Here is a 14784-nt window from a genome sequence, read left to right on the forward strand (position 1 = left end):
AGGGTAAACTAAAGCAATGCAAATAATACCTTCATGATAACTTATCAAACTCCAAAATAAAAAATATCGAGGATACTTTTTTTTTCAAAACTTTTTCGATTGCACACTCGATAGCAGCTACATGAGCACAAGACTCAGAGCGAGAAAAGAGAGAAAGAAAAAGAAAAAAGAGTCAAAAGATTCAGTAGATTATGTTTGCAAATCTACATCTCTAGATATTGTTGCTTCACACACAAAGTACTGCTGCAACAAGGCATTACATTCCCCTAAGTGAGGGCCTGGGCCAGTCTTTAAAGTCTATCAGGCTGTAATAGTCTGGCAGAACCAGGTATACTGGGTAAGGGGTGTATAGTAGGAAAAAGTCTGTTACTACTGGATGTAAGAGAGACCAGGAGGCAGTCTGCTGTGGTGGTCTGTCCAATGACCTCCTGCACGAGGGGTTCAGACTCAGGCACAGGCTGTGGACTGTCTCTCCAACGGTCTAGACTTCACTTCCATCAGGTCCATCTATCTGTCCATCCCAGGTTGTCCTCATACATGGAAACCCTTCTCCTGTTCGTGCAGTAGCTGAAGGCGGAGGGTCTGTACGCTGCTGATGATCCGTCTCTGGTGGCCGATCAGCTCCACTCCAATACGCCTCACATCTCTAGGCCGAGAGGAGAAGCACAAAGACACACACACACAAACACACACACACACACACACACACACAATGCTTTAATTCTTACTTTTTTCCTTGATCTCATTCGTTGCTTTTTTTCTGGGGGGGGGGGAGTTGTGTGCACAAAAATCTTGTAGGCAGTGATGTTTTGATCCCAAATGAATAATAAGCTTGAGTGAGGATTAACAAATGGATCTCATTTTCAAGCACTTTTCTCATTTTATATCAAAAACATTTGATATATGTAAGAGGTTGTGCACACTGACTTTATTATAGTAATATAACATAATAAACATCAAACACCTGACACAATTATCACAGCAATATCTATTTTCATTTGTATTCTATAGATTTTTACATGTATTGTTTGTCTCATTACATGTTTTTTTTTTTTTTATCAATTATTGATTGGTTATTTTCTCCTGCTGAGATTTGGCTCCCCTTTGTTGATTGGTTGTTACATGCTGTGGTTTAGTATGAAGGGAGCACAACCGAAACAATGACAGCGTGCAGAAGTTTATCCTAAAAAATACAAAGAAAATACAAGCAATTTTGTATCACACTTAGATAAAGTTGGGGAGCTTGGAGAAAAAGAATGATCATAATCAAAGCAGGCTGAAATAGCCTGACTTTTAATCCATAGTTTGAGTAACCTGGGATCCTACATCTCATATCTTTTAAATCCACACCCCAACTTTGAAATACAGGCTTTATCTCACTTATGAAAGCTCCCTACAGCCACAGAAAGCATTCAGAGTCTGAAGAGTACTCCATACGTCATGAGTATAATTGATGGAGTGGCCCTTTAAAACAACACTGCTGCTACAGACATAGGTCCTATTTGGTTTTGTGCCATTAGATAGTGATTAAGCTGTGGCTCTTCTACTCACTCAATGCTCATCCTCGCCACAGAATCCAATGTGTTGTAGCTTGCTGCCATGAAATTGCTCTTGTACTGACTCATCTTAATGGAGTCCAGCCAGTCGCCAATGGAGATGAACATTGGGTAGTCCATTTCCTCCCCCGGAGACTCTGGTAGACTGACAGAAATGAATAAAACAGATAATTTTAGATCCTTGCAGTATTTCAGAGGTGGCCTAACTGGCTTAAAGTTCTTCAGAGTGACACACACTTGGTCCTAGTTCTAGATGTAGGAGTGAGAGCAATTTATAAACGTTCTTAACCAAGAAAGTCCAACTATCTCTACTTGGATTTTGGACACATGATGTATTATAGCTCACTCTGTTCTGGGGTAACAGTACTCCTAGAGAGTGTCCTGGGAGGTCACAAATCAACAGCTCATTTACACTTTATAGATTTTATGATACTAGCAACTCTTCACTGCTGTACCTCTGAATGTCCTCTACCAGTGGCAGCAGGCTGCTCGGATTACGGATCAGTTTATCCAAGAAGGAAACAACATCGGCGAATTTGGGCCGATGACTCCTCTCCTTCTGCCAGCAGTGCAGCATCAGCTGGTGCAGGGCCACGGGGCAGCCCATCGGTGCAGGCAGCCGGTAGCCCTCTTCGATAGACAGAATCACCTGGAGAGACAGTTGGGTGTGATGAAGAATGATGTCTAAATGTGGAAGACGGCTGCTGTGCTGAATTTATTTAGCTTGACAATGTATCTGTTTGGTTTTAAAGTTAGAGACTTATCAGATTATTGTCAATCAGTTTACTTATGACCAGTTTTAAAAGGCATACTGCAGATATATATGGATATGCACGCAAAAAGAGAGTAAAAAGAGTCAAGCTCAGGGCTCTGTGAGGCTGTACACATGTGCACAGGCGCTTGGAGATAAACGTTAGTATGCTGACATGCTCACAATGATAATGCTGAAATGCTGGTGCCATGCAGGTTTAATGTTTACCATATTTACTATCTTAGTTTAGTATGCTAGCATGCTGGAGGTCATTAGCTTCGTAGGTATTTGCTCTTCAGTACTGGACAAAGTGAAATTTCAACCTAATGATGGTGCTACATGAAAAGTCAAGGGATCACTCATGTAATTAAAACTGATCCTGTGGGGATCATGAATGACCTATAATTTTGCTAGAGGAAAAGTCAGGGGATCACCAAAGTCATTAGGATTCATCCTGAAAGGGAGCCATGAATGTCTGGCAATCCCTCAAATAGCTATTCAGATATTTCAGTCTGGAACAAAGTGCTGACAGAGGAATAACAATGTCTTTGAATATGTATCACATGTCGGGGCAAACAAACTGTGGACATGACAAATCTTCACCTTTAAGTTGACACATCCAACAGTTATGGAGCAACACAATAATTAATTTTTAGTCTTGTTTCTGGTCATCTGGTGAATTTAAGTCCAAAAATGTACTCTCTTTTAGCTCAGTTTTTGGGCTCTTTAGGTGTCTGCCTGCAGTTTGGTGAGCAGGTAGTGTACATCGGGTTTTCATGTCTTTTCAAAGCTGATGGGAGCTGCAGATCGGAGTGATAATCCTCTGTATGCACATCACTAGGAGCGACCCGTTTTACATTACATGTTGTCATTTGATACATTATTATTTCTATTTGTTAAAAAAAAAAAAAGGATAATAGTCGCTTTAAGCTACATTAATAATAGCTCTGGCTGTCTGATTGAAAACCTGCAGCAAAGAGACGGACTACAACACCATGAGTCAGAGAAATAACTGATAAAATCAACAAAAACAGCAAGCATCCCAATATTTAATGCTTTTGTGAGCTTTTATTATTTCCCATCACCTCCTCTGTGAATGGCGGATTTCCTGGGTAGTACAGATAAGTTTGAACTTGATCTTTTATTCATGTGCCCAAACATAACCTGTACTATAAATCAACATGTATCGGCTGCAAGCGTAAATTCCTCTGAGCTGATCATGTGTGTTACTGTAGGCCCGGGTACATCTCATCTCTCCATATCATATCTGTGAGTTTATGTGAAAGTAGAGATCCATGTATCTGTGTAGGGAGCTGTGCTAAGTGGCTGACCAGGATGAGATAGTGTTTGGCTGGTTTTTGCAGCTTGGCTGGCCTTTTGCCTTGGAAAGCACATCTAAGCAATTCCCAAACAGCACAAATCCTCCCCAAACCCTGGGACCTTAGTGAATGTGTGTGTGTGTGGGTGTCTGTGTATAGATGTGTATGAGTCTGTGTGTAAGGGGTTGAAGGGATTACGGTGGAGCTTTCACACTCAGCGGAGAAAGGGATGGATCTGCTTCCTCCATGGCCCCTCCAATCCCTGACCACAGCCCAGGGATCAGCGGGTTGCTCAGCCACACTGAATCCACAGCTTTAAATTCCCCCTGTACCGGACCGCAGTCCTCTGAACCTTTGACCTGCTCTTTCCCTTTCTGTCTCACTCATCTTTTTCATCCTTTTGGCGAATCTCACCAGCATTTCTGTTCCTCCCCTCCTCTCTCTCAGAGGTAGGCCTTTGATGTGAGAAAACGGTCAGGTAGCAGGTTGAAGGGCAACTATTTTAACAGATATAATGGAAAATAGACCCACAAATTTACTCAGCGGGACAGGACTCGCATTGAAAAGTCAATATTGAAGTGTGTTGCCGTGTTGATGTTAGAAAACCGGGGTAGTGAGGGGAATATTTGTCGAAACAACGCAAACAATTCTCCTCCATCCTCTAATAGATAAAAGAATGATCACTGAGATGCCTCGGAGAAAATCACTGAAAGGAATAGTCCACTCAAAAGTGAAAATATACCATGAGTCTATTTATTCCTTGTTCAGTAAAACACCAGTTGTGCTTCCAGGTCCGCAATGCACTTAGTGAGTTAAGTAGTGCAGCTGTGCCAACCAAATGAGCCACAAACTGTTTCTGTATATATCTTATATTGGCGCTATATAATTAAAGATTGATTGACTGAGGGCAGCATGGTGGTGCGGTGATTAGCACTGTTGCCTCACAACAAGAAGGTTTGTGGTTTGAATCGGCAGGTTTGTGGTTTGAACCTTGAACCTTTCTGTGTGGAGTTTACATGTTCTCCCTGTGCTTGCGTGAGTTTTCTCTGGGTTAACCCGGCTTTCTCCCACAGTCCAAAGACATGCTGGTTAATTGATGACTCTAAATCACCCATGAGTGTGAATGGTTGTCTGTCTCTATGTGTCGGCCCTGTGATTGACTGGTGACCAGTCCAAGATGTCCCCCCCCCCCACGACCCTGGAGGATAAGCGGTATAAACAACGGATGATTGATTGATATACAGTGGTCCCTCGTTTATTGCGGGGGATACGTTCTAAAAATAACCCGCAATAGGCGAAATCCGCAAAGTAGTCAGCTTTATTTTTTACAATTCTTATATATATTTTAAGGCTGTAAAACCCCTCACCATACAGTTTATACACTTTTCTCAGACAGGCATTAACATTTTCTCACATTTATCTCTTGTTTGACTTGTTTGTTTGTCTTGCAAACAGGCAGCACTTAAAAGTCACACTGCTAGCGATTGAACATTTATGTAAATTTGGCAAGCCGAACGCATTCTGTACTGTGCAGAGACACGGCACGGAGGAGATTGATTGACATTGGTCTACAGTCCCTTAGCCAATCAGGATGCAGTACACAATGCGTGTTCATATACTGTAAAAAAAAAGCATGCAAAATTGCACTAAAAAAATCCGCGAAACAGCGAGGCCGTGAAAGGTGAACCGCGTTATAGCGAGGGACTACTGTATCCCAAAGATAACTCAAGAAAGAGTTTGAGAGCTTTCTGACTGAGGAGGAGAGTGAGCAGGAGATAATGAGGTAAACATACAGTTGCTGAGTTATTTTATTATTCTTCTTGTCACTTGTTTCACATTTCACACAAATGCACTGTAACCCGATGGGAGCGATGATGACAATACTCACATCCTGATTGGACATCTCCCAGTATGGCCGCTCCCCATACGACATCACTTCCCACATGACGATGCCATAACTCCACGCGTCACTGGCCGAAGAGAATTTCCTGTATGAGATGGCCTCAGGAGCAGTCCATCGGATTGGGATCTTACCACCCTGCTCACATGCATGAAGCATAAAATAAAGACACACACAAATAAATGAAACACTCATGGATACACTGACACACTTGAAAGGAAAAAGCACACTGAGGACATCCTGAGTCACTCATTGTAAAAATGTTTGTTATGTATGCCATCTGATAAATCACTTAAAAATTACACGGCATTTTGAGACCATCTAGCTTATCATGACGTATTTCAGTGAAAAGGGACAGGACATAACGTTAGGAGGAATTTAATTTGAATGTTGAAAAGAAGGCATGCCACAACAAACATGGAGAACTACAGTGATCCAGAGTTGGATGCTAGCCTCCATTTAATCCTCGAGGACTATTCACCTCCTTCAACACCTTTACCAGAGAAGGGAGAGGTACCCATCAAAGTGCAGGAGTTGGATGAAGAAGAGGGAGAGGATGAATATATCATCCTTGGAGCGAGGCCATACATGTTTGAGCCTTTGGCCATTGCAGATCAAATGCAGCAACCGGGTTCTGAGGCTCAATCTGACCCACGGGAGCATCTCGATGCGTCTCAGTGGTAACGTTGAGAGTCAATTATTGTGCCATTATTGCATTGGCTAGCCAACTTTACAGTTGATCTAAATGACTGGCTGCATTCAATCCAATAGTAACACAGTAATTAGCTATCAGGCTAATCTGGAGCTGCCACAGATAGCACACAAGTATTTTAGGTCAGCAAATCAATGTTTGAGTTGACACTCGAGGACGTACCAAGCTGGTTCTAGCGAGCTAAGTAATAAATCTTAGTTCTGTGCCGCTTAAAGTTGATTGATGGGTTGATACAGTGATGTTTTTTGGTAGGAATTGGTTCAAACCTACATTAACACGTCATATTTTATTTTACATGAAAAAAAACTTTTTTTGTAATGTACTATTAGATATGTGCACAATGTGACCTGCAATGTGATCTAAAAGCGTTAAAAAGGCATTTTTCATTTCAGCTTGACTTTAAGTTATAGCTCAGCATCTCAGTGGCTAAAACCGGAAAAGATTACACAAATGAAGTTATGATATTACATAACATGAGATATTAAAACATGCTCAAGTGCATGCTGAGCCATTTTTAAACACATAGCAGTAATAATATTTCATAAACACTGATAAGTCCTCTCCTATTTTGAATCCTGAAACTTTATCACCATTTCTGTGTTCATCACTTCACCTTTGTCCTCACCTCACCTCAAGCTTCACTTCCCCTCTGTGGATTTCAGCTGCACTCTTGTTGAGCAAAAACCCAAACTTGGAACCAAAGGCACAGTAATTCCTTCACACAGTAACCTCAATACAGACCAGGAAATGGAGGTCACCGCTCAGACAGATTTACAGAATGGCGTCTTTGCAGCACAAGAGTTTTTGAGGTTTAGCTTTTGCTATCTGAGGCAACTCAGCCTTTCGCTGGCCGCGGGAGAGAGAAGTCTAATCAAGGAGGAGTAGAGTGATGCATCAGTTTGCTGATGTCTCAAACTTACATAGATAGCATCAGTCTGTGCAATACAATCTTTGCATTAAGAATTTAAACCTTCCAAATCCCATGTCTTTCTAAAGACTTCCTACACTGATAAGATTTATATTCATGGGAGACGATGAACTTGCTTTTGAGAGTAAAAATGATAAGATACAGCAGCAGGTGTGTTGGCAGAAATTAAAAGAAGTCCATATGAGTCCTGTCCCTTATTTCAGCACTGGTGTGGCTTTCAGAAGAGTTGTCAGGGTACTGTGGATGTCAGGTCATGCACGAGCTACGTCAGTTTTGTTGTTATGTGGTGATACAGGGGTGATCAGCTGCAGAACAGCTGGTAGGGTGTGTCTTTGAAACTCTCCGTAAAGCCCCGTAAATTGAGTTGCTGTTTGCTGAGTTTCTACTCCTGCTCCTTTCATACTTCAAGACTCCCTACTCGACTTCTAATGAGGTTCTCTCACAAAGCCACGAACATACCAGGAGGAGTCAGCCAATTGGCAGTGAATATGACTGTGTCAGGTGTACCGTTGTGGTGTAAGCAGCCTCCGGGTCGTCCTCCAGGATTCGGGACAGGCCGAAGTCTGACACTTTACACACCAGGTTGCTGTTGACCAGGATGTTTCTTGCTGCCAAGTCTCTGTGAACGTAGCCCATGTCTGACAGATACTTCATGCCCGAGGCGATGCCACGCAGCATGCCGACCAACTGGATGACAGTGAAGTGGCCGTCATGTTGCTGACAGGGAAAGCAGAATATGGAGAGAAATGAACTGACAGAGAAGCAGCCATTGCTAAAACCAGAGACAGCAGAGGCTATGTGAGAGAGAGGGGGGTCAATAACAAACAAAACCAACAAAAAGAAAAAGAAAAGGGAGTGACACTGACAAAAACAAGACAGTTTATTGGCAGGACTATATGTGACAATAAATATTGCTCTCAAGACAAATGTCTTTAAAAAATTAACCATTCTAGTTGCAATACCCTTAATGACCCATGGTGGCAGGCAGATAGCAAGACCACTTTTGGTCAAAGATATGCAAAGGAAGTGTTGTTTTTACACACTTAGATGAGGGCCTTCAGTAGATATGTTATGTTGCCATTTTATATTATACAATACCACCTGATAGAAACATCAGAATCGCTGATCACCTCAACACTCACCCTCAGAAATGAGTCCAGTGATCCATTTTCCATGTACTCCACCACAATCATCACAGGCCTGCCTGCAAACACACAAACACAATTGTATTGCTATTATTGCACTGGCTAGCTAACTTTACAGTCGATCTAAATGACTGGCTGCATTTATTCCAGTAGTTAAACAGTAATTAGCTTTCTTGGCTAACAGCCTAATCTGGAGCTGCCATAAGTGCCACTTTCCACAAAGTGAATAAATTCGGGTCGGCGGGCCTGTAACCATGGTATATAGGTTAGTGGAACAAACACACATTTTCTCTAAAGATTATCTCTTTGCTATCAGGGATTTCCTTTGGTAGTAAGGAGAGTCTACGGTGGAGGGTGAAAGACAGAAGGAACGTGACGGCACAGAATGTAATGACATTTCCATTTGCTGAATAAACACTGTGATGTACAGTTAAAAGTATATAAGCTAGTACGTGGATCTTTGCTTTTGATCAAAGATGCTCTTAGGCGGTGCTTGACAATATTATTCATCAGTGAAACCTCTGACACATTAATGACTGCATGTGTGGGCCGTCCCTTAGAAAATAACCTGCAGCTTTTGTATAACCACCTGTGAAGAACTGGAGTTATATCCATAAAATTAGAAATGCCTTATGCAAAAATGAATCAGATGTGATTTTTTTAACAAACAGATGCATTTTTTTGCATTTAATATGCAAAACACCCTATTTTTTAAACATGTTTTTGCAGTTATTGTCATTTATTATATAAACCTGATTGTGCATACAGATAACCTAAAACAATACGATAAATTATTACCTGTGGGTCATCAAACTGTTAGTTAAGGAACAGTGATTCCAAATGGTTCTCTGATGAACCAAAAGATAATATTTGGAGCCATGTTGGTGACACAGTAGGCTCTGGTGAACAAAATCCCACTGTGTGTGTGTGTGTGTGTGTGTGTGTGTGTGTGTGTGTGTGTGTGCAACTGCCAGTCTCAGACAGTGAAAAGGAAAGAAGGGGCTGCGGAAACAAGCACAACATCAGCGGCTGATTGATGCATGGAGTCGCGCTCAATTCAAAAAACTTCTCCATCTCAACATGTCCAACCTGCCATTCAGGACCTGTTTAGTATTCAGTCTATGTGTGACATAAAACATTAGTTAGAAACAGGCACAAGCTCAAGCTCTCCTTCCAAATGTTATTGTTTCCCCACAGAGGATCCCTACAGTGTTACAGATTGACTGGTTTACAGCTGGGAGGCAGTTGTCCAGGCCTGTGTGCTGGTGGGTTGTAAACCCTTCTGAGCTGCAGGAAAGAGAAATAAAAGTGTTACTGTGGTGAAGTAACACCATGATATCACACTGCAGATTCAAGACAACTTTTTTCCTCACATGGGAATGTGAAAACTGGCACGATGGAAGATATAGTAACACTACAACATATGAGGTTAAGCCAAACGTAAAAACGTCCCTTTAACACACTTGAATGGCTTTTAAGAAAACAAGATGTCTTCTATTTCATAATGCAGCAGAACAATATGTAATTTATTACTCATTGTGCAACAACATCACGCCTGCTCTACGGCACGGTTTTTTTTAACCAACAAAAAGGGATCTTAAACAGATTATGACCTGTAACTCAAAAGTCTAAATGACATATGTCACCACTGCATCAGGTGCAGTAACAGGCAGGCATTAACAACCAGACTGTTTGTAGTGTTAGTGTATAAGGTGAGACACTACAGGCAAAAATGTTGATTTTTCATGCATTTTGAGATTTTGAGCTACTTTGTTTCCATAAGAAGTCTTTCAGACTAGTGGAAAGAAAATGTCTGAAACACATACTATACTTAGGTGTTTTACTACACTTTGTCTATTTGTGTTTGTTGGTTTATCCTCAATTTATATATCAAACAGCTGTTTTCTATGAGTTTCTATGAGTTTTAGCTTAAGCTTAATTACATAATGCATGATTTGCATATTTAAACATAGAATTTCAGAAACCTTGTAATACAGAAAAATGATGTCTTGATGCAAGTAATCAAGTTTGGTGATGGTGATGGTGATATCTATAAGTTAAAACTTTTAGCCTACTGACCTGTAGTGTCTGACAGGATGCAGCAGGTCAGACTGGCTGACAGCAGCAAGGCTTCTGTGATCATCATATTATGTGTTTTAGGCTCATTCAGCCTAAACCACAAGTGGATTTATAATTAATATAACACAGAAAGCCTTCATTTTGGCTTCATTTCACATATTTTCATGTTATGGCTGTAAAGCAGAATCACAAAAGGCCCTTCATTTATTCACTAAAATACACTGTGCAGAGCAAGGTAATGTTTCAGCTGTTTAAAATACAACATCATTTTATTAAAAAAGGGGGGAACTGGATTGCCAAGGACTAACCTCCTCCTGCACCTTCCATTGGCATTCACAGCAAATTCTGAACAGGCGCAGGTGAAAACATTGCTCCTCAGGAACGTGCACATGTCTTGTGCTCTGCACCTTCATAAATGCTGTTTGCATGGAATGTGACTCTTTTTCATTGGAAGAGACTGTGCTGAGAACCGGCATTTTTGCATTTTGTGCTCTCTTACAATTAAGGAACTAAACTGATGAATAGGTATGCTGTGGCATTCAGACAGTGATGCGGTAGCTTAAACTCAGAACACCTTCAGATAAAACTGAGAAATACTGACTGCGATAACATTGATTTTTACACAGCTTGGATGCTTTTAACATTTTAAAAAATCAAATCCAAATCAAGCATAACATCAGCAAGGGACTGTTGATCCTCACCCTGCGCTGCTGTCACCAGAGGAAAGAAGGCACACTGGGTATATGGATGGATGGATGCATGAGCAAAGCATTACCATTCTAGACCAAATGCTCACATGATGTTTTTTTAATCTGAAAAATCGTATCATCACACCATTAAATTTGCAGATATTTCCCTCCAACACCAATCCAGCAGGGATAGACAGGAAATTACTTGATCAAGCTTGGCTTTTCTGAGCTAATTAGCAAGGTCTGGAAACAATATATAGTTACGCTGTGCAGCGCCTGAGCAAAAACAAACGCACCTGTTAACTAATGTGTCTAATGTGTCACCTGTTATCTTAGAGCAGGTATAGCAGTCACAGCACAATACTCTCCATAATTAGTCTCTGAAGAACAGCGACAGATGTATGGAGTGAAAGATGGAGAGAGCGGGAGTGAGAGACAAACAAACAGACAGGCAGACAGAGAAGGGACACTCAGAATGACTGTCTGTCTGTGGTGCCCCACTGCCAAGCACAAATGGCTTTTGATTTAATGATTTGGTGTGTGTCGTGTATTGTTGCTCTGACGACTTCCGCTCTCATTAAATGCAGATGACTGAGCTGGAAACTCCGTTCGTGCCTCTAACATTAAATGGTGACAACAACAATGTTCCAAATTCAAATGTTAGTGCAGTAAAACACGATTCTTCCTAAATAAAATATATGTTTTCTAGCACTCAACACTTTGATGCTCATCAGCATGCTGTATGTACTTTATAAAAAGTGTGCTAGCATGTTAATCTCTAGTCACACTTTACAAATGACAAAAAAATCTCTTAACTAAGGGCCCATTTATAACCTTCCTCTGGACCTTTCAACTGCATTCTATGGAAGATGATGTTCTTATTATTTTTATTACTATTTCCAAATTAAATAATAAACTGTGGCACATTACTTATAATAACTGCTCTAAATAGGGGAACCTGACATCAAGAGAGGATGTTCTTCTTTTACTTAATTATAAGAGGAAAACGTAATGGTTAGTGGGTTTATGATGCTCTTTAAAACATCAAATTGAGTGAAAAGTTAGAAAAATTCGCAAAAAAAGGCCAGATGTGATATTCTATGGAATGATATCAACAGATGTGAAAAATGTCTTTTCAGTGCAGCTGGGCGGTGTTGTTGACCTCTGATGTGATGAAGAGTCCTTCTCGGCCACAGCGACTGAAAGTGCGTTTATTCTTTTATCATCGGATGTCTTAGTGGAGAAATCATGTCAGTGTTGTGTGGGAGGATTTTTTCACTCAATAGCTTGAGAGATGGGAGATTGTGAAAACTACCGTAAAATCTATCGGTGCAAAATATCAGCAATCAGCAGCTTCACTGTGATAATGGCAGTATCGGCCTTTAAAGGCCCTTATCAGCTGAATCCTTGTCAGCTGAGGAGTGTCCTCTATCTACATTCAGGGCGGGGTTCAAAGTCTTCAAGGGACCCATTTATATTCACAGCGATGTCTCAGTTTATACACCCCATGTAAAAACAACCATATGTTGCGCTGGGTGAGCCCCGTAAAACAGAGCTCGTTAACACGTACACACACACACACACACACACACACACACACACACACACACACACACACACACTTTTTGCATATTCCTGTGCAAAAAAAGGGGGCTTACAACTTACATGACACATGACGCTCACACTCACTCTGGATATCTAGAGGATAATGCATCCTCTCCACAAGGCGTAAGCACAAAAACAAAACTATGTGTGTGAACAGTGAACAGTTTTCTCATCTTGTAAATGCCAAGATAAACACATAGTCACTCTATACCTAAAAATGACATGACTGCAACCATAAAGAGCACTTTTACAGCAATTTACCATTCATACGACCAAAAGCATACATTTATCTATCAGACTGTGGCGAAGAGTGCGATGGGTACAGAGACAGCAATTTCAAATGCTCTCTTATTTCATTTAATTTTGCTTTCAGGCAAAGTGCTTAATGAGAGTGCAGCATCTGGGTTGCCCCAGACAACAAAACTGAAGGGAGGTTTTTGATAGATAGTGACTTTGTTGCAGATGTTTGTATGACACATTGCTCTTATCTTTGTTTCTGTGAGTTACTGGAATTCCTTTAGGGTCAATGCACCACAGGATGTATGACAGGAATGTACAGACAGACTGGCAGAGTTGTTTCATACCAGCATCGAGCAAAGTCATGCTCGGTGACATCCCATACTGAATTAACAGACATCTCCCATAATCCTACTTACTTTTGGTGACCACGCCCTCCAGCCTGATGATGTTGGGATGGTCGAACTGGCCCATGATTGATGCCTCACGCAGGAAGTCCCGCCTCTGACGCTCCACGTAGCCTCCTTTCAGTGTCTTTATCGCCACGGCAATCTCCTTCTTCGCTGGTGTTCTCAGGCGACCGCTGCACACCTCGCCAAACTCACCTAAAGTGCACAGACACACACACATATAAATCAACTCAGTGAGGAGTCTATAATCTAAGACCATCCGCATGCATGACGGTATGCCACCTGGGGGCAGTGTTGCAGTTTCCATCTAAACTCCAGCATGATTGCGTCTTATCTGATTAGTTCAACTTAATAAAATTCTCTCTTTCACTCTCTTAAATATGTTGAATCTATTCTTACACTTTCTTTTGTTCTCTAAACCTGTTAAAGCGTAATATTCCTACAGCCTATGCAGAGAAAATGACAGTGAGGCTTTCTGAAATGGAAGAAAGTGTACTTGTGTGTGTGTGTGTGTGTGTGTGTGTGTCTGTACAATGGTTGATGGGGCTCACAATAATTAAATGTGTGCAATGAAAATAGATCATCTCCTATGGCACATTTAATTGTTATTCTAACCAACATGAAATGATCCTCTTCCACCCACAGACACAAAATCAGTGAAACAAGTGGATGAGTGTGTTACTGCAGGCCTGTGTGTGGGAACGTGTGTGTGTACATACCGGCTCCAATCACCCTCTCGATGCGGATCCTGGACGGGTCGATCTCCTTGGTGAACTCGTGGACGGCCTGCGTAGGGTCTTCATATGTATCAGGGTCCACATAGGTCTTTATACCTGGGAAAGGGACTGTGTGGAGAGACATAACAGATACAGAGATGATGAGCTTGAGTGTGTTTTATGAATATCTTGATCTGATGTTGATCAGGCTGGAAAGTAAAATTAGCTAAACTTAGATTTAATCCATTTTTCAAGACTCACATAAATTGTGAATTCAAATTAAACAATGTATAAAACTTTTTACTGCAGCTGCCAATAACTGCCTCTACCACTCGTGCTACTACTGCTGCAACAAATACTACCACACCAGGGTATTTGTACACAAGGGGGTACACCTGCAGTGGTATGTGGAGAGATTTTGCAATGTCTCATTAAAGTTATGGTTAGATTATGGTTTGATTAAAAACCTAAACTTATATCAATATTATAAACACACAATTAGGAAAACAAGTGAATGCGAGGATGATCTTTGGTATTTTCATCGTCAAAATAGCCAAGAAACGACCTACAATAAGCCGATGAAACGGCGCACACGTCCCACCAACATGAATAAGTTGCAACGCCATAACATTCTGTGAGCAGAGCAGCTGATCTAGAAAGCTAAAGAGAAACTGATACATATCTGAACTATCTCCAAGTAGCTTAGGAGTAATACAAGTGCAAATACGACCAAATCC

The 14784-nt window shown here is 41.1% G+C and overlaps 1 protein-coding gene across 1 annotated transcript in view; it reads right to left on the minus strand.

Moving 5' to 3' along the window:
- Positions 1-531: 531 nt before the first annotated feature.
- The window catches only part of LOC139208718 (ephrin type-A receptor 6-like), a 150374-nt gene continuing 136121 nt past the window's right edge, over positions 532-14784 (minus strand). The window contains exons 10-17 of the mRNA XM_070838448.1: positions 14051-14176; positions 13341-13526; positions 8309-8370; positions 7674-7883; positions 5515-5664; positions 2012-2205; positions 1552-1701; positions 532-646 (exon numbers count right to left, since the gene is read on the minus strand). Coding sequence (XP_070694549.1) covers positions 532-646; positions 1552-1701; positions 2012-2205; positions 5515-5664; positions 7674-7883; positions 8309-8370; positions 13341-13526; positions 14051-14176 — 1193 coding nt within the window. The remainder of the gene's footprint in view (positions 647-1551; positions 1702-2011; positions 2206-5514; positions 5665-7673; positions 7884-8308; positions 8371-13340; positions 13527-14050; positions 14177-14784) is intronic.

Source organism: Pempheris klunzingeri, chromosome 10 (genome assembly GCF_042242105.1).
Source record: "Pempheris klunzingeri isolate RE-2024b chromosome 10, fPemKlu1.hap1, whole genome shotgun sequence".
NCBI lineage: Eukaryota > Metazoa > Chordata > Actinopteri > Acropomatiformes > Pempheridae > Pempheris > Pempheris klunzingeri.